This window comes from Miniopterus schreibersii (assembly GCF_964146895.1).
Source record: "Miniopterus schreibersii genome assembly, chromosome: 9".
Taxonomy (NCBI): domain Eukaryota; kingdom Metazoa; phylum Chordata; class Mammalia; order Chiroptera; family Miniopteridae; genus Miniopterus; species Miniopterus schreibersii.
In genome coordinates, this window is record NC_138118.1 from 8,057,979 (window position 1) to 8,083,601 (window position 25,623).

The 25,623-nt window shown below is 35.3% G+C and overlaps 1 protein-coding gene across 2 annotated transcripts in view; it reads left to right on the forward strand.

Annotated features, from left to right (window-relative positions):
• Positions 1-25,623, forward strand: part of BRAF (B-Raf proto-oncogene, serine/threonine kinase) — a 117,029-nt gene that overhangs the window by 64,454 nt on the left and 26,952 nt on the right. For both annotated transcript variants that reach the window (XM_081148063.1, XM_081148062.1), the window contains exons 8-15: positions 894-1,053; positions 5,731-5,767; positions 9,459-9,595; positions 10,833-10,950; positions 13,056-13,140; positions 14,282-14,458; positions 24,175-24,221; positions 24,937-25,055. In XM_081148063.1, the coding sequence (XP_081004189.1) occupies positions 894-1,053; positions 5,731-5,767; positions 9,459-9,595; positions 10,833-10,950; positions 13,056-13,140; positions 14,282-14,458; positions 24,175-24,221; positions 24,937-25,055 (880 nt within the window). The remainder of the gene's footprint in view (positions 1-893; positions 1,054-5,730; positions 5,768-9,458; positions 9,596-10,832; positions 10,951-13,055; positions 13,141-14,281; positions 14,459-24,174; positions 24,222-24,936; positions 25,056-25,623) is intronic.

Genomic DNA, 25,623 nt, shown 5'->3' on the forward strand with positions numbered 1-25,623 from the left:
GCTCCCTTGGATATCTTTTCTGAGGGGCATAGACTCCTCAAAGTTATTACAGTCTACTGTCAAATCTTTAGTGTGCTCTGTGATTTATTTTAGGGACAGTGATGAGAGATCCTACACTTTGTTATTTATTTGCATTACCAAAATATAGACCTCTCTGTAACCTTATTTTGATGATTCATCAAAAAGCAATTTTTATAAATAATTTGCTTTAGTGCTTGTATGATTCTTATGTGTCTCTTGTGTCAGTTATTGGGCATGGCAAACATTTCAAAACATGAGCGACTGACGCTATAAGGATCAGGATCAGCTTTTGAATTTGGAAATGATCATTTGCTATTGTTCAGGATTTTAATTCACCTCTTGTGTAAAGTAACAGGTGTATCTTTCAGGTCCTGGAATACTCATGCGTATTCTCAAAATATTTATAATTGCCTAATTTTTTCCATAAAAATGTCATTTTGGTAACTTCAGCTATCAAGAAATGGCAAAGGTAGGAAAAATGGCAGATTTTATTCACTCAGTCTCTACCTAGAGCATTTTTGTGTAACTTTAAAGGACAAGAGTTTCTTCAGCTGATTAACCACAGGTAATTTCTAGACATTTGTAAATTTCCTGGGAGTTTTTCTGGATAAGAATCAGTGTTCTTATCATTGATAGTCCCTGGAGGGTCTGCTTCAGCAAAGCACTTTTGTCAGTAATAGTTGTAGGCATATATTAGTTTTTTAAACTAATACTTTTTAAAACCCATTCCTGCTCGGTTTTTAGTGCTTTATTTTAACAATTTTATTTGAGAATAGGAAAACAAGGAAACCTTTATATCATCAATTTTTTTAATGTTGTTATCTCTATAAAGTTGCTCTGAATCTTATCTTCAAATGACTTGATTTTTCCAGGCCCCAAATGCTCACCAGTCCGTCTCCTTCAAAATCCATTCCAATTCCACAGCCTTTCCGACCAGCAGATGAAGATCATCGAAATCAGTTTGGACAACGAGACCGGTCCTCATCAGCTCCAAATGTGCATATAAACACAATAGAACCTGTCAATATTGATGTAAGTATCCAGCATTATTAGAACTAAAAAATTCAAGTGTATTTATTTTTCTGCTACAGTTATAGTAGAAATCAGAAATAAGTGCTATCTTTCATTAATCACAGTTATAAGTGATAGACTTCTAAGAGTTCCAGATCAGAAAAGCCTTGCCATCTTCTCTGATGGCATTAAATGCTTAACTGGTACCAAGTTACAAACTTCTTCTGATTTTTTTCCCCCTTATGACACCATCTGTAAAAGTCCTGTCTTCATTTAACAGATAATCCACATGGCAATTTTATGGTAAAGAAAAAAATACGAATACAATTGCAAGTTTTTTCTTTAAATCAATTTGAAATCTTTACCTAAACTTCTAAAAGTACAACTTTGAGTTAAATAACCCTTCAGGACTAATCATTACTTTATGTATTTGACATGTAAAGCTGCCTTTTTTATCTCCTTTACTTTCTTGAATATACCATTGTATTCCATCTCTGTACACATCTTGAATTTGGGCATATTTTTTTATGTAAAGTTTGTCATGAAGTTTTAATCATTCCTTGTTTAAAATGCATCTTCTCTGGTCTTATCCTATATTGTAATCTCACCTCTTCAGTTATTTTGGCCACCTCTGGCTGGTCACTCTTGACATTTTTACTTTTCTAGTTTATCTTGCACACTGTAACTTAATTATGCACATTAGTGTCGCTTCTTCAACTAGATCTTAACTTCTGTACAGCAGAAACCATTCCTAATATAGTTCATTTGGCACCTATATTAGAACTAAATAAATGATAGGTCATCAAAAAAATGCTTGTTTCAGTGAAAGAGTTAGGAAATAAAGCAGAGGAAATTCCCCATAATGTAGACCAGGGGTCAACAAACTTTTTCTTAAAGGGCCAGATAGTAAATATTTTAGGCTTGTGGGTCATATTTCTAATGCCATTGTAGTGTGAAAGCAACCATAGACAATGGATTATAAACAAATGGATGTGGCTGTATTCCACTAAAATTTTATTTATAAGAACAGGTGGCCATCTCACTGTATTTTGCCAGTCCTCAATATAGACAAAGAAAGGAAGAGATGAGAAAAAAGATGAAACACACAGGATCAGTCCAAAAGAACTGGTTCATTTAATTGAGTCATCCTGGTAACTGAATCACATAGAACAGGATAAAAGTGTCCTGTCTGAGCTGTGGTGGGCTGGGATCCTTGGAATAATCTTGGAATTGGTATTGTTTTCCAGAACTTGTGCTTTAGAATAAAGAGTATAGGTTATCCTTAATCTCTGTAATAAATAACAAAAATGAGAAAATTCACAAGGGTTTTCTTTGTTGTTTTGGAAAGTAATTATATTTAAAAAGGAAATTGAAACTGTTTCCGCATGTAAACAGGGTCCTGGAGTTAATAAGGTGGTTCTGATTATACAGGAATTCCTTACGTGAGTCCTCATAATTACAAGGTGGAGTAGAGAAGCAAAAATTTTCCTAACAGGAAAATATTCACTAATTAACAGAGTACTTTAATATTAGTTTCCACTCAAACATATCCCTTCCCATTTAATACCAGCCTACATTCCAAACCCTTTACATCAATATCCAGCGTTTCAATGGAAATGTAATGCAAACTGATTGCAAATCTGGCACACAAAAAAAGAAAAAAGATTTTAAGGATTTTATGGAAACTGTAAAAAGTGACTTCAGAGAACTACTTAAGTCATATAAAGCCATTGAGAAATACACAGAAATTAGTCCAGTTAATAACAGAAAACAGAAAATCCATAAGGATGACAGTGTAATAGGCTCTTCAGATGAAAATGATTTCAGTATCAAAGGATTAATAGAGGCCCTTGAGGGGTGAAGTACTCTAAAATTTTCACTTAAGTGATTATTATTGTGATGTAAAAGATGAACTCGAAATTAAGAATTTCAGTTTGTGCTATCATATAAGTTTGGTATTATGACCAACAAAAACTTGATTGTTTCTATGTTTATTCTAAGAATTAACATATTTTTAAAATTATAACTTAAATTTTATTTAATGTAAAGGAAACATTCCGTATTGTAAATTTTAATTTCATTTTTAAAGATAAATTCCCAAATCTGACTTTCTTCCCACTTTTTACTATGAAACTTTTTCTGCATTTTTATTGGATTCATTTTAAGTAACTTTTTTCTAATATTAATATCTTCAACTAATAAGGTTTTCCTCAATTTAGCTAGACCTGATTATAAAAGAAGAAAGATGTAGGAGAAGGGACTATAGGAATAAACAGTGAAATAAGAAATCAAATCTTATTTCTAGGCTATGTCTATTTTTAGATGTTCAAAATTATAACCTTCATCTTTACTTTCAAAATGAACATTCTTTTAGACCAACGATTTTCAATCTTTTTCACTTCATGGCACACTTAAGCTAATTACTAAAATTTCTGCGGCACACCAAAAAATATAATTTTTTGCTGATCTGACAAAAAAATAGATATAATTTTGATTAATTTCACTGGACAGCTACTGTTGTGTTGGTGTCATTTTTTTATTTGACAATCTAAGGGAAAAGAGGTCAGTGCCCCTGACTAAATAGTATGGTATTGCGTGTTTTAAAAAGTCTTGCGGCACTATGGTTGAAAATCGCTTTTAGGCTCTTCCGCTTTCTCTCTCCTTGCCACCACTGAACTTCTATCCTCTAAGGCTTAAACATCTGGAGCACCGCCTTTGTATACTGCATTTTCGTCCTCCCCTTTAAGCAGGTAGTCATAAGGGGTCACCTTTTCCTCTTGATATGCATCTGAGATTTACTTTTTGGTTTTTTAATACGTTTTTATTGATTTCAGAGAGAGAAAGGGAGAGGGAGAGAGAAACATCAATGAGAATAATTGATCTGCTGCCTCCTGCACGCCCTCTACTGGGGACTGAGCCTGCAACCTGGCACGTTTCCCTGACCAGGAATCAAAACATGACCTCCAGATTCATGGGTCCATGCTGAACAACTGAGCCACACCGGTTGGACTGAGATTTGTTCTCATTACCATACCAGCTGGGCCCATATTTCTTCATTTGAACTACTCACTACATTAATCTCCTAAATGGACTTCCTGCCGTTGATTTCCCTTTTTCCATTTCTATTTTTTACACTACCACCATATTAATTTTTTACAACACCTCAATCATCTCTTTCCTTGTTCCAAAACTGTCGTTAACTTCCCATTAATTATAAGATAAAGTACAAACCCTTTAAGCATTTTCGTTCAGTGTCAAATAATTTCATTCAATTTCAGTTATTATTATTATTCCAGTAAACAAGATTTACTATTGACTCTGGGATAGACACTGTGTCAGAATTGGGAATTAAGGACAAATTAGCACACAATCTTTACCCTCAACAAAGTCATAATCTAATGGATGAATCAGATGTATAAATAAATATCACAAAAATATATAATGATGTTTATTGAAGGGGGTGATAAACTCTCCCTGATTGGATCTAGGAATATTTAGCAGAGAAGGGACAACATTTAAGCCAGATTATAAAAGATGAATGAGTAGGAGTTTATTAATAAGCACTAGTTGGGGTTTTAGGAAGAAAATTTGTTAAGGAAATAGTATATGCAAAAGTAAAAGTACCTTTACACAGAAAGTTAGAGATTTTATATTTATTAGTAGCCATATAAGACTTAGCACCTTGTTTGCAGGTCTGTGAGAGCTTGTTGATATTCTGTAGAAAATGTTGAAGGCTTTATATAATACATTGAACATGATAGAAATGCATTTGTAAAGAATTCACTCTTTGTTTTAACCCATAAACAAAAAGCTGTCTATTTGCAAAAAGCCTCTGGGCCTATTTAGAGACATTTGGGGCCATTCAATCCCTCACATTTAAATTATCCTGTGGGTTAACACACTAAATCTAAGTTTTTCCTATTAAGCTCCAAATTGCATTGCATTGCCTTGCCAGAAGATTCTTTCCCTCACCCCTAACACTATCTGTTGTAAAATGTAAAAAACTGTATTTTAATAATGAGCAATTTTAACAGAACCCTTGTTTGAGCCATTTTGATTATTTTCCTTCTAGTGTTTCCTCACGTACCATATTTTTATGATTGTAATCAATTACATTTAATTTTGTATTCTGTTTTTTTAATTATATTGTAAATATGTTTCATGATTCAGTCTTCATAATTATTTTAGTAGCTGCATAATATTTATTAAATTTACACACCATAATTTACTTAGCAAATATAGAAATAAGCTTAGATGAGGGAAATAATTATTTCTGACTTTTTAGTATGAATGATAATGCTACAGTAAACATCTTTGTGCATATCATTGTTTTTCTTCTGAATTATTTCCTTAGGAAAAATTCCCAGAAGTGGAATTACAGGATCAAAGGGTATGAACATTTTATGGCTCTTAATATGTGCCAGTAGAATTTTTTTTAAGAATTGATGCAGCCATTGGTTTTGAATGGCCTGAAGTGGATCTCAGCATTTGGTCAGGACTAATAATCCCTTCAATGTAGGGTTAGGTTGGCAAGTGCTTCACATTTTTATTTTATCACGTTCACTAGCTAATTCCATATTTTTCTGTTTTGTGAAGTAATTATAAGACAGTTATTAACCTTTCTGTTAATGCTTAGAGGAAAATTCATTGTTATTACCACATGCTTTGAATAAAATATACATTACTATTTATTTGTAGGACTTGATTAGAGACCAAGGGTTTCGTAGTGATGGAGGTAAGTGGTGATTTCAGTTTTTAAAAACTCAGGGAAAAATGCAACTGCTTTGCTGCTTGTCTCCTTTATATTTGCTTCTTTCATGAAACACAGACACAGAGAAAAATGTGTAGAGAAAACCCAAATTTTTTTTTGTTTTTCTTTAGTATTATCTCTAATAAAATTTTAACTAATTTATAACACGAGTAGAGAAAAAGAAGACATAAAATGATTATGAAATGTACTACATATGGCTTTAAAAGGTTATCAAGGAGAGATTTTTAGTTATTTTACCCACTTTATTGATTCCAAACCATCTCCAAAGCTGAAAAGCAAAATTTTGGGGGGGAACCTCCACCAATACTTAAAGATTGAGCTTAGAATCAATTAAAACTTGATTTTCCTAAACCATTCTTGGAGAATCCCTTGGATTGTCTGTCACAACTTCTCAATTTGATAGATATTGTCAACTACTTCCCTCAGCCTTATAAAAGGGTTTGAAATGTACATTTTACATAATAGACCCCTAATAGAAAAGCCCAGTTGCCTTTTTTTGTCCAGTAAATAAAATAAGCAAATGACAAATTAAACTGAGATTTCTTATAGAATTTTCATCCAACATTCGCTCTAGCACCCAGTAAAAATAAGGGGCATAAGAAAACATTGCTTAAGAAAAATACTTTTTAGATGAGAATTTACCCCCACATAATGTTTCCCAAGAGATGGTATCTGAAACTATCTTAAAGTTTTCTTCTAGATGATTCTCCATGCTTACCTTTCAGCTGTCTTCTGTATGATAAGGAAGGCCTGCGATACGCGTGCTTATCTTGCTTAGAGTTGGTCTCTTCACTGTGACCTGCTTTATCTTCAAAATGTCTAAGCCCAGCCTCAAAGATACTTTATTGAACAAACTTTGTATAAACCATCTTTTGTTGTGTTTCTGTGTACCTGTGAAGCTACCAAAGTAATAACCCTGCATTATGTACTCTGGACTTCGTATTTGCTGTAGCACATAGTTATGAGAGTGGTTTTTGTTTGTTATCCATGAACCCTCCAATTAATGTTGCTGCCGGTTTGACTTTCATATGTCTTAGTAGCTGTGGCTTTTGAAAATTTTGCCCAATACATCCAGCATTTAAATGTTACCATCATTTTAGCATCACAAAGTTAACTTAGTCATAAAAACTGCCTGCTTAGTGCCTAAAATGAAGTGGCATTTCTTGTCCTTTTTTATGAGTCACTTTTGAAAAAATCATTGGGATTTTATGAAAATAAGCAGTTTTTTAAACATCCAGAATTATTTTGTGAAGCAGGCTTCGACTCATCTTATTTATTCCCCATGACTTCTTTCATTTCTTCTGTGTGTCTGTCTTCCTGTGTTTGCCTGCCCCTCTCTTTCTCTTCTAACAGCCCCTTTGAACCAACTGATGCGCTGTCTTCGGAAATACCAATCCCGGACTCCCAGTCCCCTCCTACATTCTGTCCCCAGTGAAATAGTGTTTGATTTTGAGCCTGGCCCAGTGTTCAGAGGTAGTTGGGCTCTTCTTTCTTGTTTCACCCAAAACAAACTAAATATAAACTACAGATACTGTTTGTGCCTCACCCTCACTGTGTGTGTTTGTAAGTGTGAGAGTTTTCAGTACTAAATTTCTGCTTGGCCTGGCTGGAATGCTCTGAATGTGCTTCTCACACATACTCACTACCACAAGCTTTCTGTATGCTGTCTGTCATAAAATTTAAAAGCAAAAAAAGTCTGAGATTTCCATCATATTTTTTGTTACATTACTTTTTGGTCTTGATAACATCTTAAACTCAGTGGGTGGTAATAAATAATGTGGGAGGGGGTGTCCTATTTGAATTCCTTTTATTTTAATCCATTTAAGTGGTCACCTTGATGACTGTTAATATTTGTTATCAATTTCTGTGATTTTTTAAAAAGTAAAAATGGAAATGAAAATCCCTATTATGAGATTTTACTAGAGTTTTGATTTTATTTTTCTGTAATAGCAACAGTGTCCTTTTTAAAATGTAGGGCATGTATATTTTATATTATCAAAGATAGGGAACTTTGAAAAGATTTTTCATATATTTGGTGTATTTTAGCATACTTAAAAATTTGAGAATTGATACTTTCAGTTATGCCTTAATTTGAGGAAAAAGTTAGCAATATAATTCCAATCTCTCATTTTATCTTAACATACTTTAATTAGTGGTTAAACTGATTTTTTAAAAATTTAAGTCAAAATTGAGACAGGAATTTGCTATCAATAGTTTTAAAGAGTTTACTGGCTTTTGCAAGTTAGTGCCTGTCACTTATTCTGTGCATAGTGGTGGTGTTTCCAATTTTTGCTCTCAGCCGAACTGTTTCTCAGAAAATCCACAGAATGGGCTGGAAGTCACACAGGATCGAGTAGCATAATTTAAGTAATAGCATTCGAGTACTAAGTAGATCACAGCTGAGAAGCCTGGCAAGCAGTTAAGGCTTTATGATGTTGAAAATTATCAGTGGAAGGTAGAAAATGGGTTGTGCTCTAGTTAATAGACATTCCAGATACCATTTTCTTTTAGAAATTTCAATATAAGATTATGGAAATTCCACAGATAACATATGTAATGAAGTAATGAGAAGATTTTTACACAGATTTAACATTTAAATGTTGCCATTGGTATCCCTATTCTTTGAAAGATAGTGACTGCCCCCCCCAAGAATATTAGTCTTCTTTAAAAAAAAACCATGAAGTCTTTTTGTTCTGTATGTGCAAATATTTTTTGACATCTCAGTCCTACTTAACTATAGTCAGGCCCCACTAGGAGTCTTTGCCCTGAACTTCTGTGAACCAGGCCCTACTGTGCATGAACTTAGAATTATTGCCACTGAGCCAGTATTTAGAAAAGTACCCATCAGAAAGGTATGCAACCTTGCCAACTGAGTCTACTTTCAGAGAATTGCACCCCTTAGGCTCAGTTGGCTGATAGAATGTTTCCATTTGTAGTAAATTGGCTGAGAAGCTGTATCACTTACTTTTTTCTCACTTATAAAGGCAGGGATTTTTCAGAGAGTCTTGAGAAACCTGCTGGCTTTGTATGCAGGCAACAAATAATCTTTGTTTAGTAGAATAAGCCTTCAGGAACTGATGAAACTGACCAGTATCTCTCACTCTTAAGTAGTATAGTGTGTGGTGTAGGATTTTTTTTTTTTTTTTTTTTTGTGGCTAATACAAAAAAGCCACATATTTTCAGCATTAAGGCCATTATTAGAATATGTTTCCATTTGGGGATTTCCATCTTTTTTTATATTAATTGGCTGCTGAAGCAACATAAAATAATTAAAATTTTATTTTTTATATAGGCTTTTAAATTGATTTTGCTTTTTTAATTTTTTAAATCAAAGAATCAGGACCTTGGGAGTATTGTTTTGGATTTATCTCTTATTTTAGAGAGATTCTTTTCCTTAGATTATGCATCAATAAGCAAAATGTATATCTATAATCAGACGTTTCAGAGGTCATTAAATTGGCCAGAAAACTAAAAGAAATTAAAGTACTAATTACCAAGTGAGGCCCTTTTTTGGCCTATCCTTTCTAAAAGGTCTGTACTTGAACATGCACTGCATTTTTTAAATAAGTCTAAATCTCCCCCTACCCTCTGCCCCCAATAAATCAATAAGCTTGATCTTCCTTTAATGGATACATCTTTCCTTTCACTAACTTAGGATCAACTACAGGCTTGTCTGCCACCCCCCCTGCCTCATTACCTGGCTCACTTACTAATGTGAAAGCATTGCAGAAATCCCCAGGACCTCAGCGGGAAAGGAAATCATCTTCATCCTCAGAAGACAGGAATCGCATGGTAAGAGCATGTGGTACCTTTATTCTTCTGTGGTCTTTCTTTATAGAAGTCACAGCCAAATCTAATGTCACCTTTTAGACATACTGATATGTCCATATGTGACATAGAATTCCCATAATCAGATAAAATTAAGAGCTGATAATTGTTTGCTTAAAGCATATTCACACAATACAGATTTTTGCTCTCAACTCAATGTAATTAAGTAAAAGGTGGTTTTGAAAGAGTAAGAATACAGTTGACCCTTGAATAATATGAATTTGAATTGCATGGATCTACTTACATGCAAATTTTTTTCAATAAATATACAGTTGGCCCTTCATATCCCTAGGTTTTGCATCCATGATTCAAGGAACCGAGGACTGAAAACAGTATTGGTCCTGGAATCAATTCCCAACAACTACCAAGGGACCATTATAGTTAAGTTTTAGGTGAAAAAGTTATACACCTATTTTCCACTGCACTGGGGCTTGGCACCCCTTAACCCTACATTGTTTGAGGGTCAACTGTAGTGTACTGTTTTTAAAATAAGGAAGAAGAGTAAGCTAGTATTTTAGGAAGCATCATTAGGCATAATGTTCTTAAGTGCTTATCTGAAATTCAGATATCTACTAAGTGACATTTTTTCCTGTTTGAAAAAGTAACTTTCTGCTGCACAGTAAGTCTATATTAAAAACTAATACTTTAATTTTAGCAATAGTGTATTAATAGTTTATTAATAGGGGAATAGGTGTATTCTTTACCCTACCAAAGTATTGCGTATGTTGACAATTCTTTAAGAGACTGGATCAGATAAGATATATGAGGAAATTTGGTGCTGACTGGAAGAAAGTAAGTAGATAAATAATCAGCAGTTACCGTAGTATGTTAACTTAGAGTTTTCACCTTTGGAGCCAGAATTAGTCACAGATGTGTAGAACTTACCTTGCCCATTAGTAGTCCTCCAAATTATAAAAGACTTATCTTATTGATTTTAGTGATACATATTTCTGCTCATACCCAATAAATAATTTTTAATAAATTGTTTCCATCCTAATACTGACTTAGGTCTTCAATTTAAGTTCTCTATTGTAAGAATCATACTTCTATTATTCTGCCAGAGTGTGTGTTTTTTCCTTTTAGAAGATATTATCACTTTCTAACTTATGTCCCTTTCAGAAACTGGGGAATGTACTTAGTGTAAAACATAAGATTTTCCTTTTTTGTTTGCTTTGGCTTGACTTTTGTACTTTTTATCAAGAAAACACTTGGTAGACGGGATTCAAGTGATGATTGGGAGATTCCTGATGGGCAGATCACAGTGGGACAAAGAATTGGATCTGGGTCATTTGGGACAGTCTACAAGGGAAAGTGGCATGGTATGTATGTAATACGGTGACCTTGTCATAAGTTATAATAATAGGATATATCTAACTTTAATTAAAATAATCAAAGGTAGTATTTACTTTCTGAATCATTAAACTTTTTTGATCATATTCAAGAGTTCCTAAAGGTTTCTTACAAAAATTATGGGAAATAAAAATGGACAGAGATTTTTTTAAATTGGTCATAATCAGAGTTGTGATTATAATGCTGCTGGTGGGGAAATAAATTGCTACAAATTTTCTGGAGAGAAATTTGACAATATGTTCATCGAGCCAGTAATTCCATTTGCAGAAATTTATAATGAGGAAGTAATTGGACAGGAATAAACAGAAGTGGGTGCAAGTACATTAATTAGAGATTTATTAATGAAAAATGGAAAAAATGTAAGTGCCCATTAATAGAGAATTATATAAATAAGTTGATAAACCTCCATATGTGATTAAATAGAAATTAAAATAGTATGGTAGATTTATGTTTACTGCTATGGAAAGGTGCCTGTGGTATATTAAATTTTACAAAGCACCATGTATAATATCCCATATTATGCTGCTATGTAGAAATATATTTAACAATATTTAAAATGATCATCAGTATTTGAATACTTACCTTCTTAGGTTATCTTTTCATATGAATTCATAAATATCCACACTGATACATATAAAAGCCTAATAGAATATACATCAGTATATTAGCAGTGGTCACTTCTGAGTGACATGACTATGGGAAATATTTTTTCTTTATGCTTTCAAAATATTTTACCTTTTTGCTATGAGCACTGTATGACTTTGATAATCAGGAAAAATCATTTATATTGAAGTATAATATACCTGCAGAAAAGTGCATTTAAACATTCAAGTAGCTGAAATCTCACAAAGTGAACACATCTGTAGTCAATAAACAGAACATTACCAGTATTGTAGAAGTCCTCCTCATGTCTTCCTACCCCAAGGATAATCACTATTCTGACTTTAGCAGAAATCATATAGTATGTACTCTTGTGTCTCACCCCTTTTCACTCAACGTTGTTTATAAGATTTATCTATATTGTTGTATGTAGTTGTAGATCTAATTCATGCTTTATATAGTATTCCATAAAACGATTCCTTTTTCTATGTACTGTGTGATGAGCATTTGAATAGTTTCCAGTTTGTGCCTATTACAAATGCTGCTTCTGTGAATATTCTTAGTGCGTTCACATCATTTGATGAACATATGTGTTCATTTTTGCTGGGTATATACCTAGGAAAGAATTGTGGGCCACTGGATATGCATATGTTCCATTTTAGTAGGTACTGCCAACAATGTTTCAAGTGGTTGTACCAATTTACACACCCACTGGCAGTTTGAGTTCTACCTGTTTCACATAAAGTTGCGGGAGGTTTTTAATATGTTTCTATTGATTTCCAACAGAGGAAGGGAGAGGGAGAGAGAGAGAAACATTAATGATGTGAGAGAATCATTGAGATAGGCTGCCTCCTGCACTGGGAATCAGGCCCGCAACCTGGGCATGTGCCCTGACCAGGAATCGAACCATGACCTCCTGGTTCATGGGTTGATGCTCAACCACTAAGCCAACACCAGCTGGGCAACATAAAGTTTTTTAAAAATAATGATTACAGTTTTAATAACTTTCCTAAGCAAAGCAACAAGTGATCTATAGATTTGAAAAAAAATGTTAACTACTCTGATAAAGAAGTTTTGTAGTTTTCTATTTCAGCCAAGCTCCATTGGGCCTGTCATTTGTAGTTTTAACAGTTAGTAAATGTGTCTAATTTAATATTGTTAAATAACCAGGAAAATACCGTGGGTCCTTAATTGGTTAAACTAAATTCCCAGGGGAAAAACAAGTTGGCTATTTTTTTGGATTGATGTTTTGAAATGCCGCTGTAAGAGTATCATTGTTAGTTTAGTTTTTATCCTTAGAAAATTAATGCAGTTAAGGAAGGTATGATATAATTTATTGTTAAGTTACACCATAAAGCAGTTTAATAGTGGTGTGGACTTAACGCTGTGGTAATTAGTGAAAATACCCAAGAGTTTTTAATATTTTTTAATTTAAAAAACCAGAATGACATTTGGAATGACAATTACCTTTTAGGTGATGTGGCAGTGAAAATGTTGAATGTGACAGCACCCACACCTCAGCAGTTACAGGCCTTCAAAAATGAAGTAGGAGTACTCAGGTGAGTTAGTGTGAATTATTGTTTTCCAGAGACGTTATCTTGTTTTTTAAAAAAATATATATTTTTTGATTTAAAAATATATCTTTATTGATTTCAGACAGAGGAAGGGAGGGAGAGAGAGAGAGAAACATCAATGATGAGAGAGTCATTGATCAACTGTCTCTTGCACGCCCCCAACCAGGGATCAAGCCCACAACCCGAGCATGTGCCCTGACCAGGAATCAAACCGCGATCTCCTGGATCCTAGGTCAATGCTCAACCACTGAGCCGTTGCCGGCTGGGCGACATTATCTTCTTTAACTTCTGTTTTCCAGTGGTCACCGCTGTTAGATATAAAGACTTACTCTAAGTGCATAAAGCAAAGTTTGAGAATATTTTGTCTTTAACCATATTCTTTTAAGTGATGTGCAGTGTTATATTGTACAGCTGATAGGTGGATTAAGCCTAGAGTGAACTAATGGAAATGTAGAGCTCTGATTATGAGAAGTAATACTTCCATTTATGGAAATAGTACTCTCAGAATTCTAATCTTATCAGAACACAGTTAGAGATTGTATCATGCCCTGGAGTTTGAGGAACATTAACAAACTGGAGTACATTTAGGCAGGGATAGCTTAGATGGGGATGATTCTAGAACTGTAACTTAGGGGGGAAAGTAATCAACAGAACTGAGGATATTGGGTCCATAGAAGGCTGTTACATTCTAGAGGGTACAGACTCTTATTGCAGAAAGTAGAACAGGAAACCGGTGGGGAAGTTGTAGGAAAATGATTTTTTCTCAACCCAAAAAAAGCTTTCTAAAACTAGGACCACTTTAAAAAGGGGAGGGGAGGAATACGCTTTAGCCTCAGTGGTGAGCTTCCCGTAGTTGAAGGTATTTAAGCAACCTCTCATTGCCTGTCTGCTATATTTAAAAAGATATTTCTGAAAAGAGTAGAATGTTAAACTAGATAATTATTAAAGTCTCTTAAAAATTTATCCTTCTTTTGCCTTTTTAAAAAAATACCTTTTTCTGACATCTTACTGATAAGTAGACCGCTTTTTAAAAAAATACCTTTTTCTGACATCTTACTGATAAGTAGACCGCTTTGGCCTCTTTTTTAAGATTTGCTGACGTTTGCTGTCACATTTCTTTTTGTAGGAAAACTCGACATGTGAATATTCTACTCTTCATGGGCTATTCAACAAAGCCACAGTTGGCAATTGTTACCCAGTGGTGTGAGGGCTCCAGCTTATATCACCATCTCCACATCATTGAGACCAAGTTCGAGATGATCAAACTTATAGATATTGCACGGCAGACTGCACAGGGCATGGAGTAAGTTCCATTCTGTTAAACCTCTTGTAAATTATTTTTTAAGACCATTGAGGGTGTTTGAAAGATTTTAGATAATAATCTTTTGGATTGCTTTTTAAATTACTGCCTGATAGCATATGGACACTTGCAATATGATGCTAAGAAATAAAATAGTCTGTACTATAGTCTTCAAAACATACAAAGTATTTGATAATAAGTATGTGACTATAAACTTAGGGTTTGCATGCAGTAATGTAGCTAAGCAGTAATGGTTCAGAAAACAAAAAGACTACTAAAAAATCATTAGCAGTTATAGAAGTATATAAAATAATTGTTAGTTATCCTTTCAAATTATTTTCTCCAAGTGCCCATATTTTCTATTGCAAAATAGTCATTTGCACATAATAAAGTAAAATGAAAATCTGTATTCTGATCCTTTTAGAGGATTTTAAGTTGGATTGTTTATATCCACTGAATTATGCTCTGTAATTTAAAAGATAAAAAATAACTTTATAAAATTTACTATAGGCCAGAATCTGAATCTGTTCAAATCTGAAAGGTTATATTAAAATATTATGAAGAGTAAACAATGGCAAAAATAGTAAGCATTGAGAAAAAGACAAAGCTTATTCTCCAGCCCTCACCCCACACACGCACCCTCGTCAGGGCCTTCTGCTTGTTATTTTCTCTTTGGGATACTCATGCCACACATATCCACAGAGCTGCTCCCCGTGTCTTTGTTCAAATGTTACCTTTTAAAAGAAGCCTTTCCTTATCACCTTACATTAGCAATTTTCAGCCGGTGTGCCACAAGAAATTTAAAACATGCAATACCTGACTCTTTCTGTTTTCCCTTAGATTGTCAGGTAAAAAAATAACAATAGCCATCTGGTGTGAATAAATCAAAATGACACCTATTTTTTTGTCAGATCAGCTGAAAATTTTTTTTTTTGTGCCAAAAAATTTTAGTAGTTTATGTGTGCCCTGAGATGAAAACAGTTAAAAATCGCTGCCTTATATAACTAACGTCCCTACCCTTCCTTGTCACTCTCTATACCCGATCTTTGTTTTTGTATTTTTAACACCCAGTTCCATATGACATAGTTGTTTATTACCTGTCACTCCCACTAGAATAGAAGCTGTATGAGAGCAGGGGCTTTGTTTTGTTCATTGTTTTATCCCTAATGCCTGGAACAGGGCCTGGCCTATGATAGGTACTCAGTACATATCTGTGAAATAAAAAAATGAAGGAGAAATAACTCAGTATTATTAAGTTTACCTTTTAGAAAAAAGAGAAGCCAAATCCTGCTTATACCAAAATTGAGAAATGTCAATAAAAGGAAAACTAGTCAACAAAGTAATAAAAGTATAGCAGGGAGGAAGGGCTTTTGCTATAAAGAGAGGTAGCAAAGAATAGTAATAAAAATTATTTTTTGAAACAGTGATGGGGCAGTCAAATGCCGGTATTGATTAAGACAAGATGACAGTAGAGAAGAACACTATCAAATTGGAATAGTTTTCTAGTCTGTGGGATAGTCAGTGAAGAGGCAATATTTTTCCATTGCTCCCAGTTTGGAATCTATAAGTGTAGACCTTTGCGGTCTGTTTATCTCCTTCGAAATACTTTGCTTACATTTTAAGTAACACTCACTATATAATGAGTATCCCTGGTTATGAATGTAGCACATGGCTGTGTGTGGTGGTTACCAGGGGGAAAGGGGGCGGTAGGGGATGAAGAGGGTAAAGGGGGTCAGATACAAGGCAACGAAAGGAGACCAGACCTCAGGTGGTGAGCACGCAATAGAGTGTACAGATGTCATATTATAAAGTTGTACACCTGAAATTTATATAGTGTGATTAACCATTGTTACCCTAACCAATTTAATTTTAAAAATAATTAATTAAAAAGAAAAAATTCTATTTCCATAGTATCCAGAAGGATAAAACACTGCTCAAAGAAATTCAAGAAAAAAGAAATGAATTTTGGGGTAATAAAAAATTTTGAATAGATGGTAGTAGATGCACAACATTGGGACTTTACCTAGTGCCACTGAATTGTACATTTAAAAATGGTTAAAATGGGAAATTTTATGCTATATATAGTTTACCACAATAAAGTTAATAAATAAAATGTCTGTGCAAGATTCAGATAAGGTGAGAGATTTATGCTATCTTCTGAAACTCCACTAAAACTATAGTAAAGGATTGTTTCTTAAGCATCAACATATAAGGTTGGAAATAAAACAGAGGAAGGAAATAATGTCAACAACATTTTAAAAGCTAGAAAGCAGATGGAGAAGTAATCATGGACTTAGTAGACCCAGAAAAACTAAATCATTAGTTGGCAATGGGGAAATGAAAGCTAACTTGATTTATACCACAGAATCTTCAAAAGTCTCAGGAATTGGGTATCTCCCAAGGAGGGAAAGGGCATAAATGAAAAGACCTGTCTGAAAAGCTTCTCAAAATCTCATTTCCTGCTCTGTGCTCTGGATGGTGGCCCCGTCCCTACCCTGGTGGTAGACTGGACGTTTATTTTGTAGAGAGAGAAAAACAAATATGTCTGGACTGGAAATGTGGACATGGATACATTACTAGAAACAGGGACTGAATGACTGCTTATTGAATGATGAATGGAGAGTTCCTCGCACTCTCTTTTCATTGGTTCCCAGAGTGCGAGCAGCCAGACCTTCTCCTTCACACAAGACATTGGAAGAGTCTTCTGTGAAGAATCTTACCAGCCAAGAGGAAAGACCCAAAGGTGGTGACATCAGGGATTCCACCTAGATCAATGTACAGGGAAATTCAAAAACAAGCAGCCCATCTATTTGCTAAAGCTCTCAGACAGCTTTTTAGTTCCTCATGCAGTCTGAGTAAGACAGATTACCTCTGGCTCACCTCAGACATCAGAGGGAAAATCTCTGATGCCAATGAGAGAGACCAAAACAAATGGGGGTTGGGGAGAAGGCAACTAGAAATAAACACAAAGCAAGAAGAGATATCCCTTCCCCCAAAAAAACTGTCAGTTTCCTCAGCAATAAAAGAAGATTTTTCTATCCATGAAACAAAAACAGATCAGATGCTTTAAAAGAAACTTTCCAATAACAAAAAATAGTTAAAATATTGATGTTTACAGTATACTGGAAATGACATCCTTTGCAGTTATTTAAACTTTCAAGTGTTTGGTTCCTCCTCTCATGTCCTCCACCATCATTTCACACGTCCATACATTATTTAAATGGCCGTTAATAATATGCTTTTGCAAAGCCCTCATTTCAAAATAGTCTGCCTCTTGAATGTGAATGTTTTCCAGGTGCTGTTGAAACTGATCTTTCTGACTACTTTCCAGAATGTATTTTAAAGTCCCAGGGCATAAGCAGAATAAGAGCATCTGAACTCATTGCATGGGTATACCAACCTCAGTGCTGGGGTTGCAGTCACTCATAAGATAAAACCTTTAGTCATTAGGAAAGTTAAATCATTAGGACTCTCAATGTGTCGCCTTTATTTGCGTACAGAATATAAGCAGATAGTGGATAGGTGACATTTTTCCTGTGTGATTCTGTCTTCGGACAGAACTCAATGAATGATCATTTCTGATTCCTAGATTTTACCTGAAGAGAGCAGAGCTATTCAAATGGTAGATAACTACAGACTTACTCATAGAAATCAAGGTTCATATAGTATGTTCATCAGCTTCTCACCTGACAGTCATTGATTCAGCCTAAGGGCCACGATATTTCAAGAATATTGTTACTAAAGAAAGTTCAGGAATGGTCAAATTCATTGTGTCATTTCTTTGCAGGACCTTTAATGTCAGTATAATATTTATGGTATAATTTTTAACTTAGCTTTATTAGAAACTTTACTAAATGTTAAATCAAGGAGGCACAAAGAGAAAGTTGTGGTCTGGCATTATACTCACAGAAGTGTTATATTCTGAATATAAGGCAAATAAAAATAATTTGGGGCCCGGCCGGGCGTGGCTCAGCGATTGAGCGTCGACCTAGGATCCAGGCACTTGGGGTTCGATTCCCAGCCAGGGCACATCCCCGGGTTGCAGGCTCGATCAATGACTCTGTCATCATTGATGTTTCTATCTCTCTCCCTCTCCTTTCCTGTCTCTGAAATCAATAAAGATATATTTTAAAGAATAAATAAATAATAATAATTTGGGGATGAAACCTCACGATTTACTTTTTATAAAAATAATGAAGGGTATGCCCCCTTTACTCATAAATAAATCTACTTAAAGATCGCATGAGTTGAAGCTGAAAGATGGTGAGCATGTATTAATGATTGAAAATAACTCTGACCAAAAAATATAGCGAATATGATTTTTTGGTGGATAAAAACAAAAACGAGGATGCCGATAATCAGAAAAGTGCAAACTAAACAAAGAGATACTATTTTTTTACCCATTGGAATTGAACAAATGCCTGTATTCTTACAAGATCACACGTTGGTAAAAATTAGAGGAATTGTTTACTGGGACAGGCCTGATGCAACCAGCCACCCTGGGAGTGTTTTGGAAGTATCTGTTGAAACAGAAAATAAGTGTTCTACCCCCAAGAAACACAAGTTTTTGTTCCAAAAGATGTGTATAGGAAGAATCGTATTATAGGAAAACATATTAATAGTGGAAAGTTGGAAACATAATGGCCATCAGTAGAGGACTGGATAGATAAAATATTGGCACGTGTACAAGGGAATAGTATACGGCAGAAAGGAATTATGTGTGTATCAACATCAGCTTTAAAATACATCAAGTAAGAAAAGCTAGCTGTAGCATGAAACCACTTAATATTTTAAAAACAACACTTTTTATATTTGGGGTTTTTTAAGTCGTGCATATATTTATATGAAAAAGTATTAAAAAATAGGATTAGAAGGCACACACCAAGCTCAGTAATGTTTGTCTCCGGGAATGGCAAAAGGGGTCAGGATGGGGGCAGCTGTGAAGCAGAAGTGTTTTAGCTTTACCTGTAACATTCTAATTGTTTATGTCTTTTTAATAAAAAAGATATATTTTACTTTCATAACCTTTTTACAAGTATAAACTGGGGGGAGGGGAACAGGAGGCAAAATGTGTAAAAAGTTTACACATTTGATTATGGTAAGAATATGAGTGATTCTACATTATCCTTTGTTGCAGTTTTTCTTAATTTCAAAATAAAACTTATAAAGAAATACATAATCAGAAAATGTAAACAAACATAAGTAACCACCAAGTAATCTACCATCAAGAGAGACTTACCAGTAATTACCATTGATTGTGTGTTCTTTCAGAATTTGTTATTTTAATACTATATATAGTGGTTTCTTGTTGCTGTTTTTAAATATGGAATCATCATGGTGTTGCCTTTTTTCACTCACTCTTACTTTAAATATCTTTACTGGTCAATAAATACTAGGTTCTGACCCCAGCTCTGCTACGTACCGGTAACTCACACTCTCCCTCTTTTTTTAATACCGCTATGCTCTGTGGTTTTTATACAGTGATGTATTTAGCAATTATAGTACTTACTATGTGCCAGGCATTGTTCTGTGTACTTTATATACATACAGCCTCATTTAAACCTCAGCAACCCTGTGAGATAGATCCTATTATTAGCCTCATTTTACTGATGAAGAAACTAGGATATAGAAAGGTTAAGTAACTTGCCCCGGGCACTTAGGCTCTAGAGTGCACTCCCTTAACCTTTTACACCGCGCTGCTGCTCCATTTTAGTCAGTTCTTTCAACAGCCCCAAGTGGGCCCTTGATGCCTTATAGCGGTCATGCTTTCAGTTCCGTAGTTCATTGGCTCCTCTGCTAGACAGATGCTGTACCGCCTGTCCTCCAGTCTCCAGCACCTCTTCTCCCAGAACAGTCAGCGTGCCGCTTCACTAAGAGAACTAGAAGCACGCACCATCACATTAACCCACCTGCCGACATGCATGCTGTTTTCTGCCTTATCACTAAGAGTAAAAGCCAGTCCTTCCAGTTTGTGCACTAGATCCCATCCCTTTTCCCTACTCACTTGTGTTTTTTGAGCAGATAGACTCCCCCATTCGTCATCAGGTTTTTCTTTTCTACTGGACTTCCATTTTAAAACATTTTTCTTATAATGCACTTTTGGGAGAGTATTGATAATTGTTGAATCTAGGTGGAAGGCATCTGGTGGGTGGTTGTACCATTCTTTCAGCTTTTCTCTGTGCTTATACATTTCATAATACAAAAGTTGTAGAGGCTGCTCCCTTGGTCCCACTTCCCTTTCCAGCTCTCACCTCATTCCTCTTCCACTTACAGTAAAGCTGCCCAGGAGAGTTGTTGGTACTCACTCTTCGTACCTTCTTTTCATCTCAGTAGTTGGCAGCTCTGTTCTTTCAGCCACTTAGTCTAACATTTTGTAATTACCTTTGCCTCCTCTCTTTCTCACATTACATAACCAGTCTTCTATCAGCTCCTGCCGGCCCTATCTCTAAACTAGATCTGCAGTCTTACACCTTCTCATCATCTGCTCTCCTATCATTCTGATGTGAGCCACCATTAGCTCCTGCCTGGGTAGTGCCTGCTTCCACCTTTACCACCTTCAGTTTCTTCTCAACACAGCAGCCAGAGTGGTCCTTTTAAGACCTGGGTCAGATTGGGCTGTTGTGAAGAATGCTGCGGTGAGCATGAGGTTGCAGGTCTCTCTCTGACATCTGTATCCTAATAGAGATTCGCCTGGATATATACCCGGAAGTGGGGCTGCTCGATCATATGGTAATTCTGTTAGTTTTTTGAGAACCACTGTATTGATTTTTATTGGGACTGCATCTATTTATGTTCCCATAGTAGTGCATGAGGATTCTTTTTTTCTCTACATTCTCACCAACACTTGTTGTTTCTTGTCTTTTTGATAATAGCCTTTTTAACAGGTGGGAGGTGATGTCTCACTGTGGTTTGGATTTGCATTTCCCTGATGAGTAGTGATGTTGAGCATCTTTTCATGTACCTTCATCTGTATGCCTTCTTTGGAAAAGTGTCTATTTTTTAAGTTGAATTGTTTCAAGTTTTTTTGCTATTGAGTTGTAAGAGTTTTATGTATTTTTTTGGATATCCCCTTATCAGATACGTGATTTGCAAGTATTTTCTCCTCATGGTAGGTTGCCTTATCATTTTGGTGGAAGTTTCCTTTGCATTGAAGAAGATTTTTTTTAGTTGTTTGTAATCCCACTTGTTTATTTTTGCTTTTGTTTGTCAAACCCAAAACAAATCATTACCAAGACCAATGACAGGAGCTTACCACCTGTCTTCTCTGAGGAGTTTCTTACATTCAAGGGGAAGAGGGAGAAGAGAGCCTCCCTCTAGTGTGTTGGTCACATCAGGTCTAGAGCACTGTATTTATTTTAGGGGCTTCATATTATGCTCTAAAAAGAACGTTGCAAAGCTGAATCTTGGATAAGAGTTTGAAAGAAGCAGCATAGAGAACAGATTTTACTAGATCGTTTCCCAGCTTTAAGATTAGATAGACATTTTTTTCTTCAAGGAAGGAGACTCCTAAGAGAAACCTATCGAGAGTGATATTCATTTAGTTTATAGCATATGTGTTTTCTTTCCTACTACTTTTGTAAACCTGTAAGTTTCTCATTAACATCTTAGAAAAGAAGGAGGTAATTTAATTACCCTAAGATATGGCTAGACTTGTGCATCATCTGCGGAAAGTAAAGTTCATTTATTCTTGTTTCCTTTTCTACCCTCAACCAGTTATGTGTTTTTTGGCATCTTGGTTATAACTGGTAGGTGCTTAGGAAATTATGTTCCAGTGTCACTCTGTGTAGTAATTCCTCTGGGACATTATATTACGTGGGGGGTGGGGTATGATTTTCACCCTATTTTTTCAGCTAGGGAATTCGAGTCCCTTTTTCCCCCCAACCTTCTATTACATAGACCTGGATTTCTGTTCCTTTGCTGCTTTTGTTATAGAGATGTTACAGAAAGAAATTTATTAAATGAGATAAAAGTTAGGAAAGCAAAGTTTTAAACAATAAAGGATTGCAAAGGATAAGATAATGTTATTTCAAGTTGCAGCTATATGCAACTTTGACCTGTAATAGTTTATGCCAAACAACTTCTACGGTTGTATCGCTAGCTCAGCAATCAAATTTATGTCTTATTAGTTATCTAGTACTTTCTTGGGGAGAAACTTTCTCTCCTCAGCCCTCTATTATATTTCTGTCTACCTTATTCTTGCTGTATTTCTTTGTATTAGATTTGTTGGAAAGAGTGACAGAATCCATCAGGAACACCTTTATCTTCCTTTGTTGTCACTTCATCATGCTGCTGTGTTTTCACATGAACCACTCGTCCGTTGTTTTTATTTCAAAGGAGACAGAACCTCTTCAAACACTAACACCTTCTGTGAACTGAACACCAGCCCCCTGGCGGAAGCACGGAGCTTCACCACCACTGCCATCATTCATCCCCTTCTAATGCAGACGAGGTCTCCCCTCTAGAAAACACTTTAGACTGAGACCCATTTTTTTTTATATGTTTTTACCTTTCTTTGTCACTGCAGAACTTCTGGGTTCTAAGTAGACTTTTGTGTTGTAAAATGACACTAGGCCTAAAAAGCCATGATGACAAGATAATTTTAGATTGTAGTGAAAGCTATAAAGGAAATAAACAGTGTGAAGTGAGAGAGTAATTGGAGAAGGGGCTACTTTGTATAAACTAATTTAAAACGAAAATTTTATCTGAAAAAAAGTTTCAAAATTTTATTCTCTGGAAGGATGTGGAAGTTTAAATGAAGATGGGAAAGCGTAAATTATAAGCTTAATGATTTGCAGACCTATTTTTAACAGTGATATTATAGTCTCATTTTAAGGCAAAACTTATTTCCTAATGGTCATTGTCAAGTTTCAGGAGTCTTATATAGCTCTTTTCTCCAGCATTAAATGAAGAAAGATAACCTTGACTAGGACATTATATGCATCTCAGTGTAGTTGACTCAACTGATGTGTTTTGAATACTTACCTTATGCCACGCACTGTACTTGGCACTGGGGATAAACAGAAATAAGTTGGCGCAGCTCTTTTCCCTCAATGAACTCAACTAAAGCTATTATTGAGGAAGTTTGCTACTCATTAGTTTTAAGTAGGTATTTTAAGAATATATTAATACTACCTTTAAGAATGGTTTTATCGGTTAAACTTCCATATTCTAGTAGAGTTTTACATTCTAAGTAGAAATCGAACAGAGGCAGATAAACACGTGAATCAGGCTGTTACAGTGATCTCTGTGTAACTGAGCAGTGAAAGGTCACTTGCAGCTAAGTCAGTCATGGGAAAGGTCGCTCAGTAGTTAGAACGTATGTTCAGCCTTCAAGGATAGGCATGGATAGGCGGAGAATAGAATGAAAGCTAATTTGGGGGTGGAACGGGGGAGGGGGTGTTTAAGGTACAAAGGACATGGATAAATAGGCTTGACTGGAGCGAAAGGTTTGTATTGGTAAATAGTAAAAGATAAAGCAAAGTCTTTTCATAGAAAACAAGATTTGGGCTGTACCGTATTAGTAATATGTTCCTCTAATCCTAACTTCATTCACAGTCTATTTTAATATTTCTTATATGAAGGAGTTAATCACATTGTACAGTTTGCAGTTGTATCATGATTCAAAATACATCTTTATTTATACCCCTAAATATGTTTTAGAAATTTTGAGGCCAGAGTCTTTAGCCCTACTCAGGTTAAAATGATGTTTTGTTTTTCAGTTACTTACACGCCAAGTCAATCATCCACAGAGACCTCAAGAGTAATAGTATCCTTCCTGAAATTTGTCTGCGAAGTTTGAAAACATCCTGACTTTTCTTCTGCATTTTGTCTTCACATTATGTAAAAACAGTTTCATGCTAAGTTCAATGTACTGTAAAGAGAATTAATAAATGGGTTTGCATGAGAGTGTAGTAGAGCAAGGTACTACAACCTGCTTTTGGTTTCTGAATGATTGAGCATTACAATAAAAATCTATCGGATCTTTATGGTAGCAGGGCTCTTTTTGATTGCTTCCTTACTATCAGCGCTATAAAACAGGAAGTTTTGTAGCTATCTGCTAGTTTCTGTTGGCACTCTGACCTTGCTCAGCAGTAGTTAAGATGTAACTAAAGGCTCTAAGTTACAAATAACATGAGGTGAGAAAAACAATTTTTCATCTTCCATAAACTCAGATTAAGATCCCGTCTGCCATCCACCCTCATTCCAGTGAAGAGCCAACAGTGCCCGCAGGATATTTGTGCCTATGTTGCTGAAATCCTGTGAGGAAGTTTCAGGATCTCCCATAATCTTAGGAAAGCATCTCACCTCATTCTGCTACATGTCAAACCCCTAAAAACCTTAAAAGCAGGTTATTCAGGCCTAAATAGACCTCATTAACATTACAGAATTACAGAAATTATATCTCTTACCTAAATTTTTTGTGATGCTTGCTCTGACAGGAAAGTGAGATCTATGGTTTTCCTTTACTTACTGCACCACAGATATCTTTCTTCATGAAGACCTCACAGTAAAAATAGGTGACTTTGGCCTAGCCACAGTGAAATCTCGATGGAGTGGGTCCCATCAGTTTGAACAGTTGTCTGGATCCATCTTGTGGATGGTAAGAATTGAGGCTTTTTTCCATTAATTTTTTGGACCCTGAGATGCTGCGGAGTACTAGAAAGTCATTGAAAGTCTAACTATAGTGTTTTCATAGTTCCCAGTATTCACAAAAGTCAACGTTGATCTTATTATTTATGTAAATAGATCTTAACTTTTTTGTTTATCTTCAAAAAGAATATTATGAAACTAGTTTCAGTATCTTTCAAAAATATGTATTTTTGAATACGTTTATTTAAATTGTCTCTAGAATATTTTTTGTTCCAAATGTTCCTTATACTGTTTTTAAAAAAGTATGCAATTTAAGCAGGTGTGATCTGCAGCCATTATTAAGGTTTGTGAAGAGAACTCCTCTTTTTAAGAGAGAAGCTGTTTGCCCTGGCCAGTGTGGCTCAGCCGGTGGGGCGTCTTCCCGAGCACAAAAAGGTTGCTGGTTTGATTCCCTGTCAGAGCACGTGCCTGGGTTGCAGATCCATCCCCAGTATGCATGAGGGCTCTCCCATAGATGTTTCTCTTTCTCTCCCCGCTCCCTTCCTCTCTCTGAAAAAGTTAATTTAAAAAAAAAAAAA